The sequence below is a fragment of the Alnus glutinosa genome, chromosome 3 (assembly GCF_958979055.1).
Source record: "Alnus glutinosa chromosome 3, dhAlnGlut1.1, whole genome shotgun sequence".
Lineage (NCBI taxonomy): Eukaryota > Viridiplantae > Streptophyta > Magnoliopsida > Fagales > Betulaceae > Alnus > Alnus glutinosa.
This window is the reverse complement of record NC_084888.1, coordinates 35997541-36017637: the sequence shown is the minus strand read 5'-3', so window position 1 is coordinate 36017637 and position 20097 is coordinate 35997541. Positions and strand designations below refer to the sequence as shown.

Sequence of the window (20097 nt, the reverse complement as noted above, 5' to 3'; positions counted from 1 at the left end):
CAAAAGAAAAATTAGAGGAATGATAGTGGAAGAACAGAATGACAATACTTTGTTACTCGTAAGCAGCAAGCGATTATAGCAAGTGCAAGTGAGCACAAATTGAGGAAATAGTAATGTGCAATAAAATGAATGACGTACAACTTGTGGTCGTAAGGTTGATCAGTATGACAATAGTTTCGAGGAAACTGTTTGGTCGAATGTGTGAAAAGAGCGAGGCTAGTCTTAGAGAGATTATCAGATAGATTCTAGAGGAACAGGGGAGAGGATTCTAGAGGAACAGGGGAGAGGCAGCTGGGTAGATTTTCTAATGTCTTCACCGTCTTGCTGTCAGCTGCTCATGAACCCATTTCTGAAGGATTAAAGTAAATTGGATGATACCAAGATAGATTCTAGTGGAACAGGGGAGAAGCTCCTAGAGGAACAGGGGAGAAGGTCCTAGAGGTACAGGGGAGAGGCAGCGGGTAGATTTTTTAATGTCTTCACCGTCTTGCTGTCAGCTACTCATGAACCCATTTTTGAAGGATTAAAGTAAATTGGATGATACTAGTATCTTCATTGGCTTAAAGAACGGCCAGGTAATCATGAACACTCTACAAAATATCGTTGTCCTAGTGAAGTATCCGCTATCAAAAAAAAAAAAAAAAAAGGGTGAAAAAAGATTTCAAAACAAAAGCTTGTACGCCTTTCTTTTTGTATTTGGTTTTCTTCATTTTTTTTCATCTTCACTAAGCAAATCTTGAATACAAACTATTTTATTAGTAATTTTGTATATAAAAAAAGAAGAGATATATATATATATATATATTTTTTTTTTTTAAGTACCTTATAAGGATAAGTACACATGCTCTTCAAAGTATTACCCTATTGTTAACATCTTTTCAATCTATCAATTGTGTCAATGTCTCATTTAAGAACAAAAATATTTTTAATAAAAATAAAAAAAAATTTAAAATGTTAAAAAAGTAGGTAATCAACAGATAAAAAAAATACTCAATCTAGGGTTGGTCCGACTACCCCAAACTTTTTTTGGGGGTGACACGTGGGGTGGCTCCAGTTTTGTTTTGATTTGTTTTTTGTTTGTTTGTTTGATTTTTTTTTTTTCGAATTTTTATTTTATTAATAAAAAATAAAAACTATTTTTGTCTTTTTACTAGTCTTAGATGAGACATCAAGAGTTCGTTTGATTTTGTGATTTCAAAAGTGCGCTTTAAAAATGACGATTTTAAAATGTACGATTTGAAAAAGTGATTTTTAAAAAAACACAGTTAAATGTTTAGTAAAATTGTAGTTTGACCTTTAAAATTGTAGGTTAGTCTTTAAAATTTTGCATTTTAAAAAAAGCATCATCATGCTTAAGATTTGAAAAAGTAAATTTTCTCCACTTTCAAATTGCAATTTAAAAAAGATGCAATTCCCAAACGATTCATTTTTTGTTGTTTAGTTTAAAATCACACTTGTTGTCTACGAAATCGAAATGCCAAACGCACACCATTAACAGTTTGAGAAGGATATTAACAATCAAATATTGCAAAGCCCCAATATATATTACAGGTAAGAATTGGACAATGTTAGTGCAAAGAAGGGGTGCAAATGCAGATTTAGTTATTATCAATATTCGCATAATGCGATTATTAATTGGGATAATTGCATCGTTGATCCCTGTGGTATGCCATAATTATTACAAATCGATCCTTGAAGTCAAATTTTGTTAAAAAATTTGACAGATTCTGTTAGTGCCATGTCAAACCAATAAGATGGCGACACGTGTCCATCTAAATAAAAAAATATAAAATTATTAAAAAATAAATAAATAAACTTATTTAAAAAAAAAACAAAAAATGGAAGGGTGGCGCGCGGCCAACCCTCGTGGCCTAGGGGTGGCTAGGGGTGGCGCGCGGCCACCCCTAGTGGCCGGGGGTGGCCATCGAGCCACCCCTAGAAGGTCCAGGGGTGGCCGCGCACCACCCTCGGCAGCCACTGGGGTTGGCACGGCCACTTCCATTGGCTGGGGTGGCCCAGCCACCCTTCCATTTTTTTGTTTTTCATTTGTTTTTTAAAATAATAAGTTTATTTATTTATTTTTAATAAATTTATATTTTTTTTATTCAGATTGACACGTGTCGTCATCTTATTGGTTTGATTTGGTGTTGACCTGACAATTAATAGAATCTGTCAAATTTTTTAATAAAATTTGACGTTAGGAATCTATTTGTAATTATTGCTTACCACGAGAACCTTCCATGAACTTTTTAAACCATATGGAGTAAAAAATAATTATGGCATACCACTGGGATAAATGCACTATTGGTCCCATATTAATTTTAGGTATCCACAACCGCATTTATGCGGTTATTATCTGCGGTTATTATCTGCTACTCACATATAAGGTAATGAGTGTTTTAGATTGCTATACAAATCTATTAAGATTTTACTTATTAATTCACGATTATATGTCATATATGGTCATTGTTTTATAGAGTAATCGAGATTTGCATTACTCAAAGAAAAGAAAAATTAAATGGAGTGAGATATGAATTTGAGATGATGGTGAAAAAAACTTAATATAACAAAAAAGTCTTAAACTTATTGTAGCACTAAAACGAGGTCATTTTAGTGAATTTAATTAAATATATATAAATGGAATGTAACTTCCACATCCCCTAAATCGCTATCCACATCCGCATATATGATTAACAGATATTATATATGTGCGGATAACTGATGCGGACTATAATCGGAGTATTTTCACCCCAAGTGCAGAGTGATTGCTGGGAGTTAAAGCATCCTTAGTGAGCTCTCAATTTCAAAATTTTCACCAAAATTTGGTGAAAAACTCAAAAAAATCCACTTCAACAAATTCTCTATAATTTCTCTATTTTGACTCTTGTCAGAATTTCATTCCAAATTTAGCCCACAAATTTTATGAGTTATTAAATATTTTATCATTTCTCCCTCCTTTGACTTTACTTTTCACTTTTTCACTCTCCTTATTTGTTAGCCGTAGTTGTTTAAAATCAATAAAAATTAATATTTAGTTGAAAATAGATAAATATTTGAAGAGTTTAATGTAAGAAGTTTGTTAAAAGCGATATATAAAATAATAAAAAGAAATTATTTAACAAAAATTTAAAGAAAATTTGAAAAGTTCACTGAGAATAGGGAGCTCTTTGACAACCAATTGTTAAATTTTCAATTCCCTTTTCACTTTTTCTTAAAAAATCAAATAAAAAAAATTTCAACTTTTTAACACTTTTTACATCACATCAATAATTTTTTTTTATTATTCAAATAAGAAAAATTACTACAAAACAAAACCTTTTTACTTTTCCATCAAACATTTACAAATTTTAAATCACATCAATCATTTTTTACTACTATTCAAATAAATATTTAATTTCTTAATTACTTACCGAACAACGGATTGCTATGTTGAGCCGCCGCACTACCTCTTAAGGGCTTCGCGCGCACGCAAGCACCTTTTGAGCTGCTTGTTTCACTATAAAGCCCGGGGAGTTGAAGTGTGAGCATCGTATCAGAGAAATGGAAGTTCCAATGAAGTACATCTGCTTTCTAATGCTTTTCGTTACTCTAGGCATTGCTGTGATTGATGGGGCTGGTGAATGTGGGACATCTTCTCCTGACAAGGAGGCTACGAAGCTGGTTCCCTGCGCAGCAGCGGCACAGTATCACGAAGCTGGAGTTTCTGACAGGTGTTGCAGTCAGGCGAAAAAGATTTCCCAGAACCCAAGATGCCTTTGTGCTGCTATGCTTTCTGATACAGCTAGATGCGCCGGAGCTAAGCCAGAGGTTGCAGCGACCATTCTCAAACGCTGCAATATTGCTAATCGTCCAGTGGGATACAAGTGTGGAGGTCAGTTTTACATATATATTATTGCCATTCACTCACCCTTTCCTTGTGCTTTTCTCCCCTGTTCCTTTAACTGGTACATGCAATGGCCTATTTCATCTTATCTCAAAACTATTTGTTCTGTTTTGCAGCTTATACGGTTCCCTGAAGACTGAAGTTCCTCAGTCACGGTGCCTCTGCTTATGAAGTAGTTGCTGTTTAATACTATTGTGCTTAGATTGTATCCTTGTTGCTACTTAATCTAGCTAGTCAGTTCAGTCTGACATCCAAACACCTGAAAAATAAATAATAAAGAAACTGTTTGGATTTTGCTGCTGAATTTTATTAGGGCCGACAATTTTTGACACAAATCGCGAATCTGACACGAATTCAACACAGAATTAATAGGTTAGATACGAGGGGTTTGATTAATTTAATTGTATAGATTGAGTTAGAGTTGACCCATATAGTTTTATACCCATGTCTCGACATAATCCGAACCCTTCATGCAATATTTATGGCTAACAATTTTTGACACGATCAGTGAATCCGACATGAACCCAACTCAATATTAGCGAGTTATAATTGATGGGTCATACGTGTTTAATTATGGACAAAAATTTAATCCAAACTGGTTTGAAGAAAATTTCCTCTAACCTACTTAACAAATTGCCACATGCATGTTTGAGAAGCACATGAGTTTTTAACCTACTTAACAAATTGCCACATGCATGTTTGAGAAGCACATGAGTTTTTAATATGATTTACAGAGCTACTCTCCCGTCAACTCTTTCCCTTCTAACGTTCTCTCCCAAAAGAGAAAGAGGAGAGTTCAACTGTTCAAGAGTCTCTCTCCTGAGCTGTTCACCTCCCTCCTCTCCCTCACACACGGTTTGAAAAAATTGGCATGTATCGGTTTGGTGGAAATGTTGCAGATAGATTTCCAGATTAAAAATTTGCAGAGAAATATCAGTTTGGGAAGCAAAAGCTTACTCAGCTACAAAGATTATGGTTGGAACTGCTCGGAAGCACCATAAAATCTGGTCATCGACCTCTGGCTAAGTACTGTGCTAAAAAATTGTCCAAGGACTGCTGCGTTCTTGCTGTTAATAAAGGGAAACTGTGTTGTTGTGACAAAACTAATTTTAGGGATCCTAATAAAGCATAAAATATGAGAATAGAAAATAACACAATCACACAAGACACCAAGATTTAAGTGGTTCGGCTTAACAAGCCTAACCCAAGGATTTTGTTCGCACTTCCTAAATCCATCATTTCAAACTCTTCACCCAAAATAAATTTCAATCTCTTAACCTCAAACATGCTTTTAGCAGCAATAAGCATGTCATTCACATAACGCAACAAATAAACAAAAGAATCATATGAAAATTGCCTACAATACACAAAATGATTGTACCACAGTCCCAGAGATTGTTCCAAGCAATAAAACGATCTCCTCAACCTGACAGTCTTTGTGCCCTCTGACAATTTCACCAAATCTCATGTCTGGCTCGTATGAAGAGAATCAATCTCCTCATTCATGGCAGCAAACCCAAAATGTAGACTCACTCATTACAAAAAAATGACATTAATTGACACGTCACAAATTTATTGACATGTCAAAAACGTCAAAAAGTTTTGACATGCCAATTTGACACGTCGGAAAAGTTTTGACATGTCATTTTAACACGTCAACAAATATTTGATGTGTCATTTTGACACGTTAAAAAAGTTTTGACGGGTTTGTTCGACATGTCATCAATTTTTTGACTTGTCGAACAGACACGTCAAAAAAGTTGACTGGAGGGGCGTGCTGCGGGACAAGTGAAATGTCCTGTGTCACACACCCTCAATTACCATATTTTGATGATAATAAATACCAATATATTATAATCCCAACTATTTAATTTGAAACAAATAAGTGAGATTTTAAAAATTATTTGTCAAAAAATACAAATTACAAACTACCTTCCCTTTAGGATTAGCAATTTTTGACACTATTCACAAACTCTATACGAAATTAGCAAGTTAAGATTAATGGGTCTGACTATTTTATTAAATAGGTCATTGGAATGGAATCACTATTCCAATAGAATAGGAATAGCTATTCTTTTGTTTCATTGCATACCATTCCTATGAATAGTTATTTCCTTATGAATATCTATTCCTCTATAAAATGAGAAGAATAAACAATGTTTTTCAAAAAATAAAGAAGAAGAAAAAAAGCAAAGAAAAGAAATTCACATTACTTTTTTTTTTTTTTTTGTAAAACAAAAAACTAAAAGACCCATCATAGAACCCGGGATAGCCAAAACCAGTGCCATGCTCATCAGGGGTGGCCGAGACTCAAATTACCACCCTTACTTCAACACAACCTGAACCCAGCGAGCACAAATTACCACCCAAACACCCTACCTCCCTTGCTTTATTTCCCTCCCTTTTTCTTAATCTTTCTTTCTTCTTTGTTTTTTTATTTTTGGGCTAAAGACTGGACTATTGGAGTCTCCTTTGTCAAAAGTTAGCTAATTAATAATTGGGTTAAATACTCATTGGTTCCTAAGTTTTAAGTGTTTTTAAATTTAGTACCTCAGTTTTATTTTGTATCATAGCTAATACCTGAATTAAGGGTAAAAACCCATTTGGAACCCATGTTAGATTTTTCGTTCAAATTTTAACAGCTCGCCAAGTGTTAACATCTGAAGTTGACATGTGGCACTATATAAAAAAAATGGATAATTACACTTAAACCCCCTGATTTATCCATGGTGTGGCGATTTACCCTCCAATGTACCAAAATTGGTACATGACCTCCCCGAACTTGCCAACGTGTGGCAAAATTAACCTTCCGTCCAATCGACCGTTCGTTTGGACGGAAAGTCGGTCACGTGCAAGTCACGTGACTTGGGGAGGTTCTCTGTCTTAAATGGTCACGTGACTTGCACGTGACCGATTTTCCGTCCAAACGAACGGTCGATTGGACGGAAGGTTGATTTTGCCATACGTTGGCAAGTTCGAGGGAGTTCATGTACCAATTTTGGTACATTGGGGGGTAAATCGCCACACCGTGGATAAATTAGGGGGTTAAGTGTAATTATCCCTAAAAAAAATAATAATAATAAAAAATCTTTAAAAAATAATAAAATAAAAAAAAAAGAAAAAAAAAAGAAGAGGGGCAGTTGAGCCACCCCCTTGGCCAGTCTGGAGTGGCTTAGCCACCCCCTTGGCCTGTCTGGGGTGGCCGAACCACCCCCCATGGCAGAAAAACAAAAAAAAAAAGAAGAAAAAAAAGAAAATTGATGGGTTATGGCCCTTGAGGGTGGCCGAACCACTACTGTGGCTCATGGGCAAACCCTCAAATTTTTTTGTTGGGTTTTGACTCTTGGGAGTGGCCGAACCACCCCCTAGGGCCATAGGGGGTGGCCAAATCAACCGCTCGGTGCTCCGGATCGGCATGCTGGTCTCGGGCATCGGCTTGTTCTGTGTGTGCGGGTTCCTGACTCTGGCTTTGGTTAATGTGGTCCAGATCAAGCTCGGCACTTTGGCTTGCGGCAGCTCAGCTACCTTCGGCGCCGTGGTTCTCTTATATGTTTTGGTCCCCGTTGGATTTCTCTTATATGTTTGTATGGTTTTGTACGCTTTTACTCGCTAATGTTGTCCCTAGAGTAGTTCGTATTTTCTGAATATTGGAGGCCTTATTTGGATGTCTAATGCCATTTTATCTTAGTTAATGCTTTCAGTTTCTGCTGATTTTATCTTTGGAATATGAATTTAAGCAAACCCAATGATCTTATAATTAGGCTTTTCACGGTAGATTCTAGAGGAAGAGTGGAGGGGTAGCTGAATAGATTTTTGAATGTCTTCACCGTTTGGCTGTCAGCTGCACATGAAAGGCTCTTATTTTGTTCGTTTGCAAGTACAAAAATTAGAGTAAATTGGATGACACCACTATCTTCATTGTCTTAAAGAATGGCCAGGTAATCATCTGAAGGATTAGATACTGCAAAGTGCTGCATCCACCATCTCTTGTTGGTTTCGCGTGCAAGCAAGCAACTTTTGAGCTGCTTGTTTCACTATAAAGCCCGCGGAGTTGAAGTGTGCTTATCGCATCAGAGAAATGGAAGTTCCAATGAAGAACATTTGCTTTCTAGTGCTTTTTATAACTCTAGGCATTGCTGGGATTGATGGGGTTTATGGGGCCGGTGAATGTGGGAAATCTTCTCCGGACATGGAGGCTTTCAAGCTGGCTCCTTGTGCATCAGCAGCGCACGATGAGGATGCAGGAGTTTCTGACAGGTGCTGCAGTCAGGTGAAAAAGATTGGCCAGAACCCAAGATGCCTTTGTGCTGCTATGCTTTCTAATACAGCTAAAAGCTCAGGAGCTAAGCCAGAGGTTGCAGTGACCATTCCCAAACGCTGCAATATTGCTGATCGTCCTGTGGGATTAAGTGTGGAGGTTAGTTTTACATGTCACATCATAAACAACTTTTTAATAAAAATCAATTTTTTTTATTATAAAAGAGTGATAAGGGGATAAGAGGAGGAAGGGCTCTTTCTCCCCTATTCCTTTAACAGGTGGACAATGACCCACTTCATCTCATCCAAAAACTACTTGCTCTGTTTTGCAGCAGCTACTTGAAATCTAGCTAGGCAGTTCACTTTGCTGTTATGGGAGTAAAATTTTTTTACACTACCGTAAACCCGACACGGAATTAAGGGGTTGTGATTGAAATGACTAATCTATTTAATTAAATTAGTAGGATTATAGCTTGGAGACATCAGGCCCCCAAGCTGCCTTGTTCTCCTTAACATTTTTTTTTTCAAATATTATTATAATTCCTCAAAAATTAAAATTTTAACCCCAATTTTTTTTTTTTTTTTTTTTTTTGTATTTTAATTTTTCAATTTTGCCCTCCCCAAATTTTATATGTTAGTTTCATTCTTTTTTACTGACTTAAGCATCATAGTATTTCCGTCAGTATCTTTAATGAGTCACCTTTTGCTCCTTTGTTTTTGCGTATACCGAATTAGGTCTAGAGCAGCGATTGTTCTGTATCAACAATTAGCAAAGTTGACTAAAATAACAATAACCTAAATTTGCAAAATAAAAATTAGAGGAATGATAGTGGGAGAATAGTATGACAATACTTTGTTACTTGTAAGCAGCAAGCGATTATAGCAAGTGCAAGTGAGCACAAATTGAGGAAATAGTAATGTGCAATGAAATGAATGACGTACAACTTGTGGTCGTAAGGTTGATCAGTATGACAATAGTTTCGAGGAAACTGTTTGGTCGAATGTGTGGAAAGAGTGAGGCTAGTCTTAGAGAGATATATCAGATAGATTCTAGAGGAACAGGGGAGAGGATTCTAGAGGAACAGGGGAGAGGCAGCTGGGTAGATTTTCTAATGTCTTCACCGTCTTGCTATCAGCTGCTCATGAACCCATTTCTGAAGGATTAAAGTAAATTGGATGATACCAAGATAGATTCTAGTGGAACAGGGGAGAAGCTCCTAGAGGAACAGGGGAGAGGCAGCGGGTAGATTTTTTAATGTCTTCACCGTCTTGCTGTCAGCTGCTCATGAACCCATTTCTGAAGGATTAAAGTAAATTGGATGATACTAGTATCTTCATTGGCTTAAAGAACAGCCAGGTAATCATGAACACACTACAAAATATCGTTGTCCTAGTGCAGTATCCACTATAAAAAAAAGAAAGATTTCAAACAAAAGCTTGTACCCCTTTCTTTTTGTATTTGTTTTTCTTCATTTTTTTCATCTTCACGAAGCAAATCTTGAATACAAACTATTTTATTAGTAATTTTGTATATCAAAAAAGAAGAGATGTATATTTTTTTAAGTACTTTATAAGGATAAGTACACATACTCTTCAAAGTAATACCCTATTATTAACATCTTTTTAATCTATCAATTGTGTCAATGTCCCTCTTAAGGACAAAAATACTCATAATAAAAATTAAAAAAATCTAAAAAATTTCAAATGTTAAAAAAGAAGGTAATCAACAGGAAAAAAAAAAGGGGGGGTAATTACCTTTTCTCCTCGTGAACTACCAAAAAATGAGCGATGCTCCTATGAACTACCAACTCGACCAAAATAGGGCATTCAACTACCAAAGGCAACCATTTTCTCTCATTTTGTCAGTTAGAGAGGTTAAAAGAAACAGTCAACGGGTCATGTGCCGTTTTACATGGGGGCATGTTAGAAGGTAGTGGTAGTTCATGGGGGGAAAGAGGAAGATGATGATAGTTCATGGGGGGAAAAGAGGAAGAAAATGAGGGTAAAACGGCGTGTGACGGTCACATGACCCATTGACCGTTTGTTTGAACCCCTTTGACTGACGGAAGGGGGGGAAAAGGGTTGTCTTTGGTAGTTGAATGCTCTATTTTGGTCGAGTTGGTAGTTCATGGGGGCATCGCGCATTTTTTGGTAGTTCATGGGGAGAAAGGTAATTACCCCCCAAAAAAAAAAAACACTCAGTCTAGGGATGGTCCAACCACCCCAAACGTTTTTTTGGGGGTGACACGTGGGGGTGGCTCCAGTTTTGTTTTGATTTGTTTGTTTGTTTGTGTTTTTTTTTTTTTTTTTTTTTTTTTTTTCGAATTTTTATGTTATTAATAAAAAAAATAAAGACTACTTTTGTCTTTTAACTAGTCTTAGGTGAGACATCAAGAGTTCATTTGAGTTTGTGATTTCAACAGTGCACTTTAAAAATAACGATTTTAAAATGTACGATTTGAAAAAGTGATTTAAAAAAAAACGCAGTTAAATGTTTAGCAAAATTGTAGTTTTACCTTTAAAATTGTAGATTAACCGTTAAAATTATGCATTTTTTAAAAAACACCATCATGCATACGATTTGAAAAAGTAAATTTTTTGCGCTTTCAAATTGCAATTCCCAAACGATTCATTTTTTGCGGTTTAGTTTAAAATCGCATTTTTTATCTACGAAATCGAAATGCCAAACGCACAGCATTAACAGTTTTAGAAGGCCATTAACAATCAAATATTGCAAAGCCCCAATATATATTACGGGTAAGAATTGGACAATGTTAGTGCAAACAAGGGGTGCAAATGTAGATGTGGTTACTATCAATATTCGCATAATGTGATTATTAATTGGGATAATTGAATCGTTGGTCCCTATGGTATGCCATAATTATTTTTCACTCCCTATGTTTTAAAAAATTCATGGGAGATCCTCGTGGTAAGCAATAATTATAAATCGATCCTTGAAGTCAAATTCTGTTAAATAATTTGATAGATTCTGTTAAGTGCCACGTCTGCGCTACGTCAAACCAATAAGATGACGACGCGTGTCCATCTAAATAGAAAAACATAAATTTATTAAAAAATAAATATATAAACTCATTTTTTTAAAAACAAACAAAAAAGAAGAAGATGGAAAGGTGGCTGGGGGTGGCGAGTGGCCTGGGGGTGGCCATCGGGCCACCCCTAGAAATAAGTTTTTTTTTTTATAAATAATTTTTTTTTTTTTTTTTTTTTTTTTTTTTTTTTTTTTATTTTGATGGACACGTGTCGCCATCTTATTGGTTTGACGTGTCGTTGACGTGGCACTTAACAAAATCTATCAAATTTTTTAGCAGAATTTGACTTCAAGGATCTATTTGTAATTATTGCTTAATATGAGAACCTCCTATGAACTTTTTAAACCATAGGGAGTGAAAAATAATTTTGGCATACCACAGGGACCAACGGTGCATTTATCCCTTATTAATTTTAGGTATCTACAACCGCATAGATGTGGTTATTATCTGCTACCCACATATAAGGTAATGAGTGTTTTAGATTACTATACAAATCTATATGCAAGCTTAAATAAATTAAGATTTTATTTATTACACAATTCACGATTATATGTCATAGATGGTCATTGTTTTATATAGTAATCGAGATTTGGGTTACTCAAAAAAAAGAAAAATTAAATGGAGTGAGATATGAATTTGAGATGATAGTGAAATAAACCTAATATAAGAAAAAAGTCTTAAGTTTACTGTAACAACAAAATGAGGTCATTTTAGTGAATTTAATTAAATATATATAAAGGAAATGTGGCATCTGCATCCCCTAAAATCACTATCCGCATCCGCATATACGATTAACGGATATTATATTGGTGCGGATAACGGATGCGGGCTATAATCGTGGCATTTTCACCTCAAGTACAGAGTGAGCACTAGGAGTTAAAGCATCCTTAGTGAGCTCTCAATTTCAAAATTTTTACTAAAATTTGGTGAAAAACTCAAAAAAATCTACTTCAACAAATTTTCTATAATTTCTCTATTTTGACTCTTGTCAGAATTTCACTCCAAATTTAACCCACAAATTTCATGAGCTATTGAATATGTTATCATTTCTCTACTTTACTTTTCACTTTTTCTCTTTCCTTATTTGTTAGTGGTAGTTGTTTAAAATCAATAAAAATTAATGTTTAGTTGAAAATAGATAAATATTTGAAGAGTTTGATGTAATAAGTTTGTTAAAAGTGATAGATAAAATAATAAAAATAAATTATTTAACTAAAATTTGAAGAAAATTTGAAAAGTGCACTGAGCCACTGAGAATAGGATTGCTATGTTGAGCCGCCGCACTACCTCTTAAGGGCTTCGCGCGCACGCAAGCACCTTTTGAGCTGCTTGTTTCACTATAAAGCCCGGGGAGTTGAAGTGTGAGCATCGCATCAGAGAAATGGAAGCTCCAATGAAGTACATCTGCCTTCTAATGCTTTTCGTTACTCTAGGCATTGCTGTGATTGATGGGGCTGGTGAATGTGGGATATCTTCTCCTGACATGGAGGCTACGAAGCTGGTTCCCTGCGCAGCAGCGGCACAGTATCAGAAAGCTGGAGTTTCTGACAGGTGTTGCAGTCAGGTGAAAAAGATTTCCCAGAACCCAAGATGCCTTTGTGCTGCTATGCTTTCTGATACAGCTAGAGACGCCGGAGCTAAGCCAGAGGTTGCAGCGACCATTCCCAAACGCTGCAATATTGCTAATCGTCCAGTGGGATACAAGTGTGGAGGTCAGTTTTATATATATATTATTGCCATTCACTCACCCTTTCCTTGTGCTTTTCTCCCCTGTTCCTTTAACTGGTACATGCAATGGCCTATTTCATCTCATCTCAAAACTATTTGTTCTGTCTTGCAGCTTATACGGTGCCCTGAAGACTGAAGTTCCTCGATCAGTCACGGTGCCTCTGCTTATGAAGTAGTTGCTGTTTAATACTATTATGCTTAGATTGTATCCTTGTTGCTGCTTAATCTAGCTAGTCAGTTCAGCCTGACATCCAAACATCTGAAAAATAAATAATAAAGAAATTGTTTGGATTTTGCTTCGGAATTTTGTTAAGGCTGATAATTTTTGACACTAATCGCAAATCTGACACGAAATCAACACATAATTAGTAGGTTAGGTATGAGGGGTTTGATTAATTTAATTGAATAGATTGAGTTAGAGTTGACCCATATAGTCTTATATCAATGTTTCGACATAATCCGAACCCTTCACGTAATAATTAGGGCTGCCAATTTTTTACATCATCAACGATTCCAACTCAATATTAACGGGTTAGGATTGATGGGTCATACCTGTTTAATTATGGACAAAAATTTAATCCAAACTGGTTTAAAAGAAATTTCCTCTAACCTTCTTAATAAATTGTCACGTGTATGAGAAACACATGAGTTTTTAATATGATTTACAGAGTTACTCTCCCGTTAACTCTTTCCCTTCTAACATTCTCTCTCCAACAGAAAGATGAGAGTTCAACTGTTCAAGAGTCTCTTTCCTCAGCCGTTCATCTCCCTTCTCTCCCTAACACATGGTCTGAAAAACTGGGCATGTATCGGTTTGGTGGAAATGTTGCAGGTGGATTTCCAGATTAAAAATTTGCAGTGATACATCAGTTTGGGAAGCAAAAGCTTACTCAACTACAAAGATTATGGTCGGAACTGCTTGGAAGCACTATAAAATCTTGTCATCGACCTTTGGCTAAGGACTGCTAAAAAATTGTCCAAGAATTGCTAATAAGTTCTTGCTATTAATAATTGGAAATTGTTTTATTGTGACAAAACCAATTTTAGGGATCCTAATAAAGCATAAAATATGAGAATAGAAAATAACACAATCACACAAGACACTAAGATTTAAGTAGGTTCGGTTTAACAAGCCTAGCCCAAGGATTTTCTTCGCATCACCTAATTCCTTCATTTTAAACTCATCACCCAAAAGAAATTCCAATCTCTTAATCTCAAACATGCTTTTAGCAGTATTAAACATGTCATCTACATAGCGCAATAAATAAACAAAAGAACCATATGAAAATTGCCCACAATACACAAAATGATTGTACCACTGTCCAGAGATTGTTCCAAGCCATACAATGATCTCCTCAACCTGACAGTCTTCGCGCCCTCTGACAATTTCACCAAATCCCATGCTTGGCTCTTATGGAGAGACTCAATCTTCTCATTCATGGCAACAAACCCAAAATGTAGAGTCACTAACTACCAAAAGAAAAAGAAAAAAAAGAAAAAAAAAAGTACACATTTTTTTTTACGTGTCTACAATAATCTACTTTTTACCACGTCACTAATTAGTGAAATTTAACACATCAATAATTAGTTATGTGTCAAAATGGCACGTCAAAAAGTTTTGACGTGTCATTTTAACACATCAACAAATATTTGACATGTTAGAAAAGTTTTGACGTGTTTGTTCGACATGTCAACAATTTTTTGACGTGTCAAACAGACACGTGTTCGACACGTCAAAAAAGTTGACTAGAGGGGCGTGCTGCAGGATAGGTGAAATGTCTCGCGTCACACACCCTCCATACCCTTTCTTTTCACACACAGTCTCTCTCTCTCTCCACCACTGTCGTCGGCCGTTGCTATTGCTCTCCTCCGACCACCACGGTATGCCTCTCTTTCTCTCTCTCTCTTAGCTCCATCGATCAGTCGTCCTCTTGCCCAGAAAATACTTTGTTGAATGCAAACTTTGTCCAGCATGTATACTAGTTATAATTAATGATAAGGTCTAAAATGTTTTCATAGATTATAGTATCACACACACACGCTATATATATATATATATATATATATATATATATATATATATATATATATATATATATATATATATATATATATATATATATATATATATATATATATATTGGGGTATTATCATTCCCAAAGCCCAAGTGGGCCCATAGTCAAACTAAACCCGATCGGATTCATCGGGTGGGGAGTGAATTGGTTGGTTGCACACAGCTCGGATATGTGTGGTCACACTCGGAAGGTGAACCAATCATCCTAATGGGAGCGTATTGCCAATCGTTGAGCTAGTTGGAGACTCGGTACTAGAGGACGGTTGTGACAGGAATGTCACTGAGACATGCAATAGAAAGTGCACCTGACGTGACAAGTATAGGAGGTTCAGTAAGTAAGATCTCTAACATTTATTAGGATCTCCGACATTTATTAACCTGAGTACTCAGTGGGGTCAAATCAGGTCAGAAACTAGATTAGGCGTTAGTACTGTGCACCTAATCCTAGCCCTATGCACCATACCTGGTATCTGAACACCATGCCTAGTCACTATTCACATCGTACCAAATTACTATTCACCCATACCGGATGATTAGTAATCTCAGAAATTTGGGAACCTCTTATACGTCAACTAATTCAAATAAGGAGTACAAAAAAATGGTAAAAACAGGTATCACTTAACTCTAATCACATTTACTCACTCTCATAAAAGCTCTCGCTAACTTAGCAATCGGAGGAGGTTCCGCCTGCCAACCCCCGACGCGCCTTTGCTGTTTTGTAGATTCTTATATTCGGGTCCTCGAAGAATCAATAAGGAGCTGACATGTCATCATTCGAAAGCTGTACCAACAGTTTGGCATCGTCTGTGGGAACGTTTCAATGTTTTCGCAAAAGAAAAATCCACAATGGTGAGAACATGCTCAGCGAATCATGAAGTGCACCAGAATGCTCACGATGACGTAGAGACTTCAACCAATTCATTATTAGTAAACTAATTAATAAAAATTAATTATTTGAGTTTTTTGCTTAATTATTTTACGAATTATAAATTATTATATCAATTTGTAAATTATTTTATAGTAAAAGTTACACTATCTTTAACCGCACTTTAGAGACGACATTCACTAAAAATCTTAGGTAACCCGCCTTCTTCCTTTATTTCTTTTAATTTAAGATTGCAAGTACGATTTGACAAAAGCTATATATTACCATTTTTTGATAATAATAAATATCAATATATTATAATCCCAACTATTTAATTTGAAATAAACAAGTGAGATTTAAAAAATTATTTGTCAAAAAATACAAATTACAAAATATCTTCCATTTAGGATTAGCAATTTTTGATATTATTCGCAAACTCAATACAAAATTAGCATGTTAAAATTAATGAATCTACATATTTTATTAAATGTGATGAATTACGATCGACTTATATAAGGCTTGTCTTGTTTACATAATTGGTCATTGGAATGAAATCACTATTCCCATAAAATTGGAATAACTATTCGTTTGTTTCATTACACACCATTCTTATAAATAGTTATTTCCTTATGAATATCTATTCTTCTATAAAATGAGAGGAATAAATAATGTTTTCCCAATAAAAGAAAAAGAAATCCACATTATTTTTTATTTTTCTATGAAACCAAAAACTGAAAGACCCATATCGGAACCTGGGATGGTCAAGACCACCGCCATGCTCATCAAAGGTGGCCAAGATACAAATTTCCACCCTTACCTCGACACAATCCGAACTGCGAGCAAAAATTACCACCCGGCCCACACCCTCCCTCCCTTCTTGATTTATTTCCCTTTTCTTTTTCTTTTTCTTTTTTTTTTTAAATTTTTTTTTCTTTCTTCTTTTCCTTTTATTTTTTTATTTAAAAAAAATGGGTAATTACCTTCCGTTAGTCAAATGCGTTATTTTGGGCGGTCAACGTGTCATATGCGCATCACGTGCCGTTTAACACTTTTCTCTCCCCATTTTACCCTCATCATCTCTGCAACCATCTCTTTTCCTCTTTCGTTTATCCAGGGGCGGAGCTAGGTTTCAAACATTGGGGGGGCCAAATTGAAAAAAAAAAATTTGGGGGGCCAAAACTAAGAAAATAAAAAAAATAAGGGGTAAAATTTTAATTTTAATTTTTTTTTGGGGGAAACTCTTTGGCTTGGGGGGGCCTGCAACTAATCCGTAGGCCTGCACACACTAGATTATCATTTCCACCTTGTCAGCAGAGGCATAACGAGGATTTAGGTTCTTTCACTTAGCAAGCCAACGGTGCAAAGTTAAGTGTTGGTGCCTTGGAGGCCGCAGACTGGGCAACGTTGCCACGGCCATGGTTTGATCCCATGCTTCTCTGACTATGCTCCAACGCTACCGCAGCTTCCTCAGTCCCATCTCTCTTTCAGTTTGTCAACAAACTTGCTTCTTGCTTCCACTGTTGACAACTTGTGAAGGTTTGGAAAAGTGAGGCCATTATTAATTAATAAGCTATGGTGGAGGGTTTGGTGGCATTTAAGAGGAGCTTGGATGAGCAAAGGGAAGCGGTACTGAACGAGCTGATTTCCTTTCCATTCTTAATTAATCATAAAAAAAATTGGACAAAAGGTGGAAGAAACACTAAAAAGGGCCTTCTTCTTCTACTACGACTTGTTCAAAGATTAAAGCTATGGGATAATTGCACCGTTGGCCTTGTGATATGCTATAATTATTTTTCACTCCCTATTGTTTAAAAAGTTCATGAAAAATCCTTGTGGTAAGTAATAATTACAAATCGATCACTGACGTCAAATTCCGTTAAAATTTTTAATGGATTCTGTCAAATGCCACGTGTCGCCAATAAGATGGCGACACGTGTCCATCTTAATAAAAAAAAATAAATTTATTAAAAAATAAATAAAAATACTTATTATTATTATTATTTTTTTTAAAAAAAAAAAAAAAGAAAAAAAAGAAGAAGAAAATCAGGAAGCAAGGGGTGGCTGGGCCACCCCCGGCGGCCACTGGGGGTGGCTGGGCTACCCCTTGCTGCTTTTTTTTGTTTTTTTTAAAAAATAAGTTTATATATTTATTTTTTAATAAATTTATATTTTTTATTAAGATGGACACGTGTCGCCATTTTATTGGCGACACGCGGTGCTGACGTGGCATTTGACTGAATCTGTTAAAAATTTTAATGGAATTTGACGTCATGGATCAATTTGTATTTATTACTTACCACAGGGATCTCCTATGAACTTTTTAAATCATAGAAAGTAAAAAATAATTATGGCATATCATAAGTGCAATTATCCCTAAAGCTTTCTATATATACGGACCATTGAGTGTATACTTCATTGCGTCACGTTTGTTCTGTAACAGAGCCTTGTTAAGATACGTACAAGAGGCATGTCCAAAATCTCACTACAAGTTCAAGTTGACAGCTCACCTGTGGAAGGCCCTCGGTAGGAAGAAGAAAGACAGAAAAAAGTATAAATAATATAGTGGTAGCATATCATGACTATGACATATCACTCATTTTTAAGATCTCATTCTTGGTTTTCCTTCTCAAAATTACGTGACTTTTGTGTGTTAACAAATAACAACTTCTTGTTCCAAAAAAAAATGTAAGAAAAACAACTTTCAGTTAACAAAAACATAAAACACTAGAAAACAACGTAAGAAACAGTGAAAAATATACGTGACTTTTGTGTTTACTTGACATGGCTGCCTGAAAAATATATATATATATAAAAGCACATGTTACTTCTTCCGTGCAGTATGTATTTACGACGACGTACGTATGAATCTATGATACATATATACAAGGAAAAATGAGAGGATCGAAACTAATTACATACCTTCGGTAAATGTGATCTTCTTGATGGTTCCAGGCCCTCCATTTCCTGCAATATTCTCAGCAAATGATCGAAACTAATTACGTACCTACTGACTTCAAGATGACTAAGCACATGATTATTATGTGCCTTTGGTAGCTGTAAACTAAGAGGCTAGCTGTAATGCATGCAGCTAAATAAAAGATTATTTCTTGACAGAGAATTATCAATATAGACAACTTTTTCTTCCCAGGACGAACAATTTTCAGCCTTACAGATCTCATGGACAACCTCTCTCATACTCTGTTACACTCTGTTTATGGGAACTGAAACAGAGGAAGTTGCCAACTGTTGATTGCACTTCATCTTCTTGCTTGCTGTGGATATTACATCCACCAAAATGAAGGACGTGAATCTTTTCTCCAAGATGGACGTCTACGCCGTTTTCAAAATCCACGGAGACCACAACCTCAAATCCTCCAAGCAAAAGACACCCACAGACAAAGACTAAGGCACGAACCCCAAATGGAACTTCCCCATGAAATTCACCATCGATAGCGCCGCCGCCGAGCAGAACCGCCTCACCCTCGTCGTCAAGTGCAAGTCGGAACGAAACTTCGGAGACAGACACATAGGCGAAGTCCACGTGTCCATCAAGGAACTGTTGGACGGTTTCGGCGAACGTGTTTATGTATACGTGTGCAAAGTATAGAACAGAGGACTTGGTTGAGTTTATTTTGAACAAAAAAATTCCAGTCTGCACATGGTATGGATTCTCCTATGTTCAAGTCTTTCTCAGAGGCCAACGTGACTTAACTTCCTCTAAGATCTGCTTCAACACGAGTTGCTCTACAGCCTCTACTTTCAACTCTGGTGAATAATTATTAGTTCCCTGAACAGTTGGAAAGCACAGAATCAAGAAAACTGAACAATGTCTATCATTTTCAAATCTGAAGCGAAAATGGGCTTCCGTGAGAGAGCCCATGACCAGCCCCAGTCCTACCATTTCCTTATGGAACCGCCTGCGTATTCTCCCATGGACGACACAGACTTAGACCTTTAGAATGCCCACGAAGTTGCAGGGGAAGCCATGGGCTGGATCTTGGAGTGATGGAACAGAGGGGGTGACCAAAGTAGAAGACGACGACGTGGCCATTGTCAACAAGGATATTTTTTGTTTGAGAATCGTTTAACAACAGAAGGCGAAAGCGTAGATTAGTCTTCTTCTAAGGCTCTCTCGAACCTTAGAGTGAAGTTGCTTGACCTCTGTCCCTTCTAGGGTCTAGAGATCCGTCTCTTTCTATACGTTTGCAATCTGGTTGTCTCTTTCTTTGTTGCTTGACC

The 20097-nt window shown here is 36.2% G+C and overlaps 3 protein-coding genes across 3 annotated transcripts; all 3 read left to right on the top strand.

Moving 5' to 3' along the window:
- Nucleotides 1-3540: 3540 nt before the first annotated feature.
- On the top strand, nt 3541-4016 carry LOC133863421 (uncharacterized). The gene is made up of 2 exons (XM_062299357.1): nt 3541-3871; nt 4000-4016. The coding sequence occupies exons 1-2, from the start codon at nt 3541-3543 to the stop codon at nt 4014-4016; spliced, it is 348 nt and encodes a 115-aa protein (XP_062155341.1).
- A 3919-nt stretch (nt 4017-7935) lies between these two features.
- On the top strand, nt 7936-8494 carry LOC133863420 (uncharacterized). The gene is made up of 2 exons (XM_062299356.1): nt 7936-8300; nt 8420-8494. The coding sequence occupies exons 1-2, from the start codon at nt 7962-7964 to the stop codon at nt 8492-8494; spliced, it is 414 nt and encodes a 137-aa protein (XP_062155340.1). The 5' UTR covers nt 7936-7961.
- Nucleotides 8495-12568: 4074 nt separating this feature from the next.
- On the top strand, nt 12569-16193 carry LOC133863419 (uncharacterized). Its single transcript, XM_062299355.1, has 2 exons — nt 12569-12902; nt 16072-16193. The coding sequence occupies exons 1-2, from the start codon at nt 12572-12574 to the stop codon at nt 16191-16193; spliced, it is 453 nt and encodes a 150-aa protein (XP_062155339.1). The 5' UTR covers nt 12569-12571.
- Nucleotides 16194-20097: the final 3904 nt, after the last annotated feature.

Coding starts and splice junctions, on each gene's coding strand:
- LOC133863420 (XM_062299356.1), top strand. CDS start 7,962: ATGGAAGTTCCAATGAAGAACATTTGCTTTCTAGTGCTTTTTATAACT. Junction 8,301..8,419: donor CTGTGGGATTAAGTGTGGAG/GTTAGTTTTACA, acceptor TTCCTTTAACAG/GTGGACAATGACCCACTTCA.
- LOC133863421 (XM_062299357.1), top strand. CDS start 3,541: ATGGAAGTTCCAATGAAGTACATCTGCTTTCTAATGCTTTTCGTTACT.
- LOC133863419 (XM_062299355.1), top strand. CDS start 12,572: ATGGAAGCTCCAATGAAGTACATCTGCCTTCTAATGCTTTTCGTTACT. Junction 12,903..16,071: donor AGTGGGATACAAGTGTGGAG/GTCAGTTTTATA, acceptor TAAAAATCTTAG/GTAACCCGCCTTCTTCCTTT.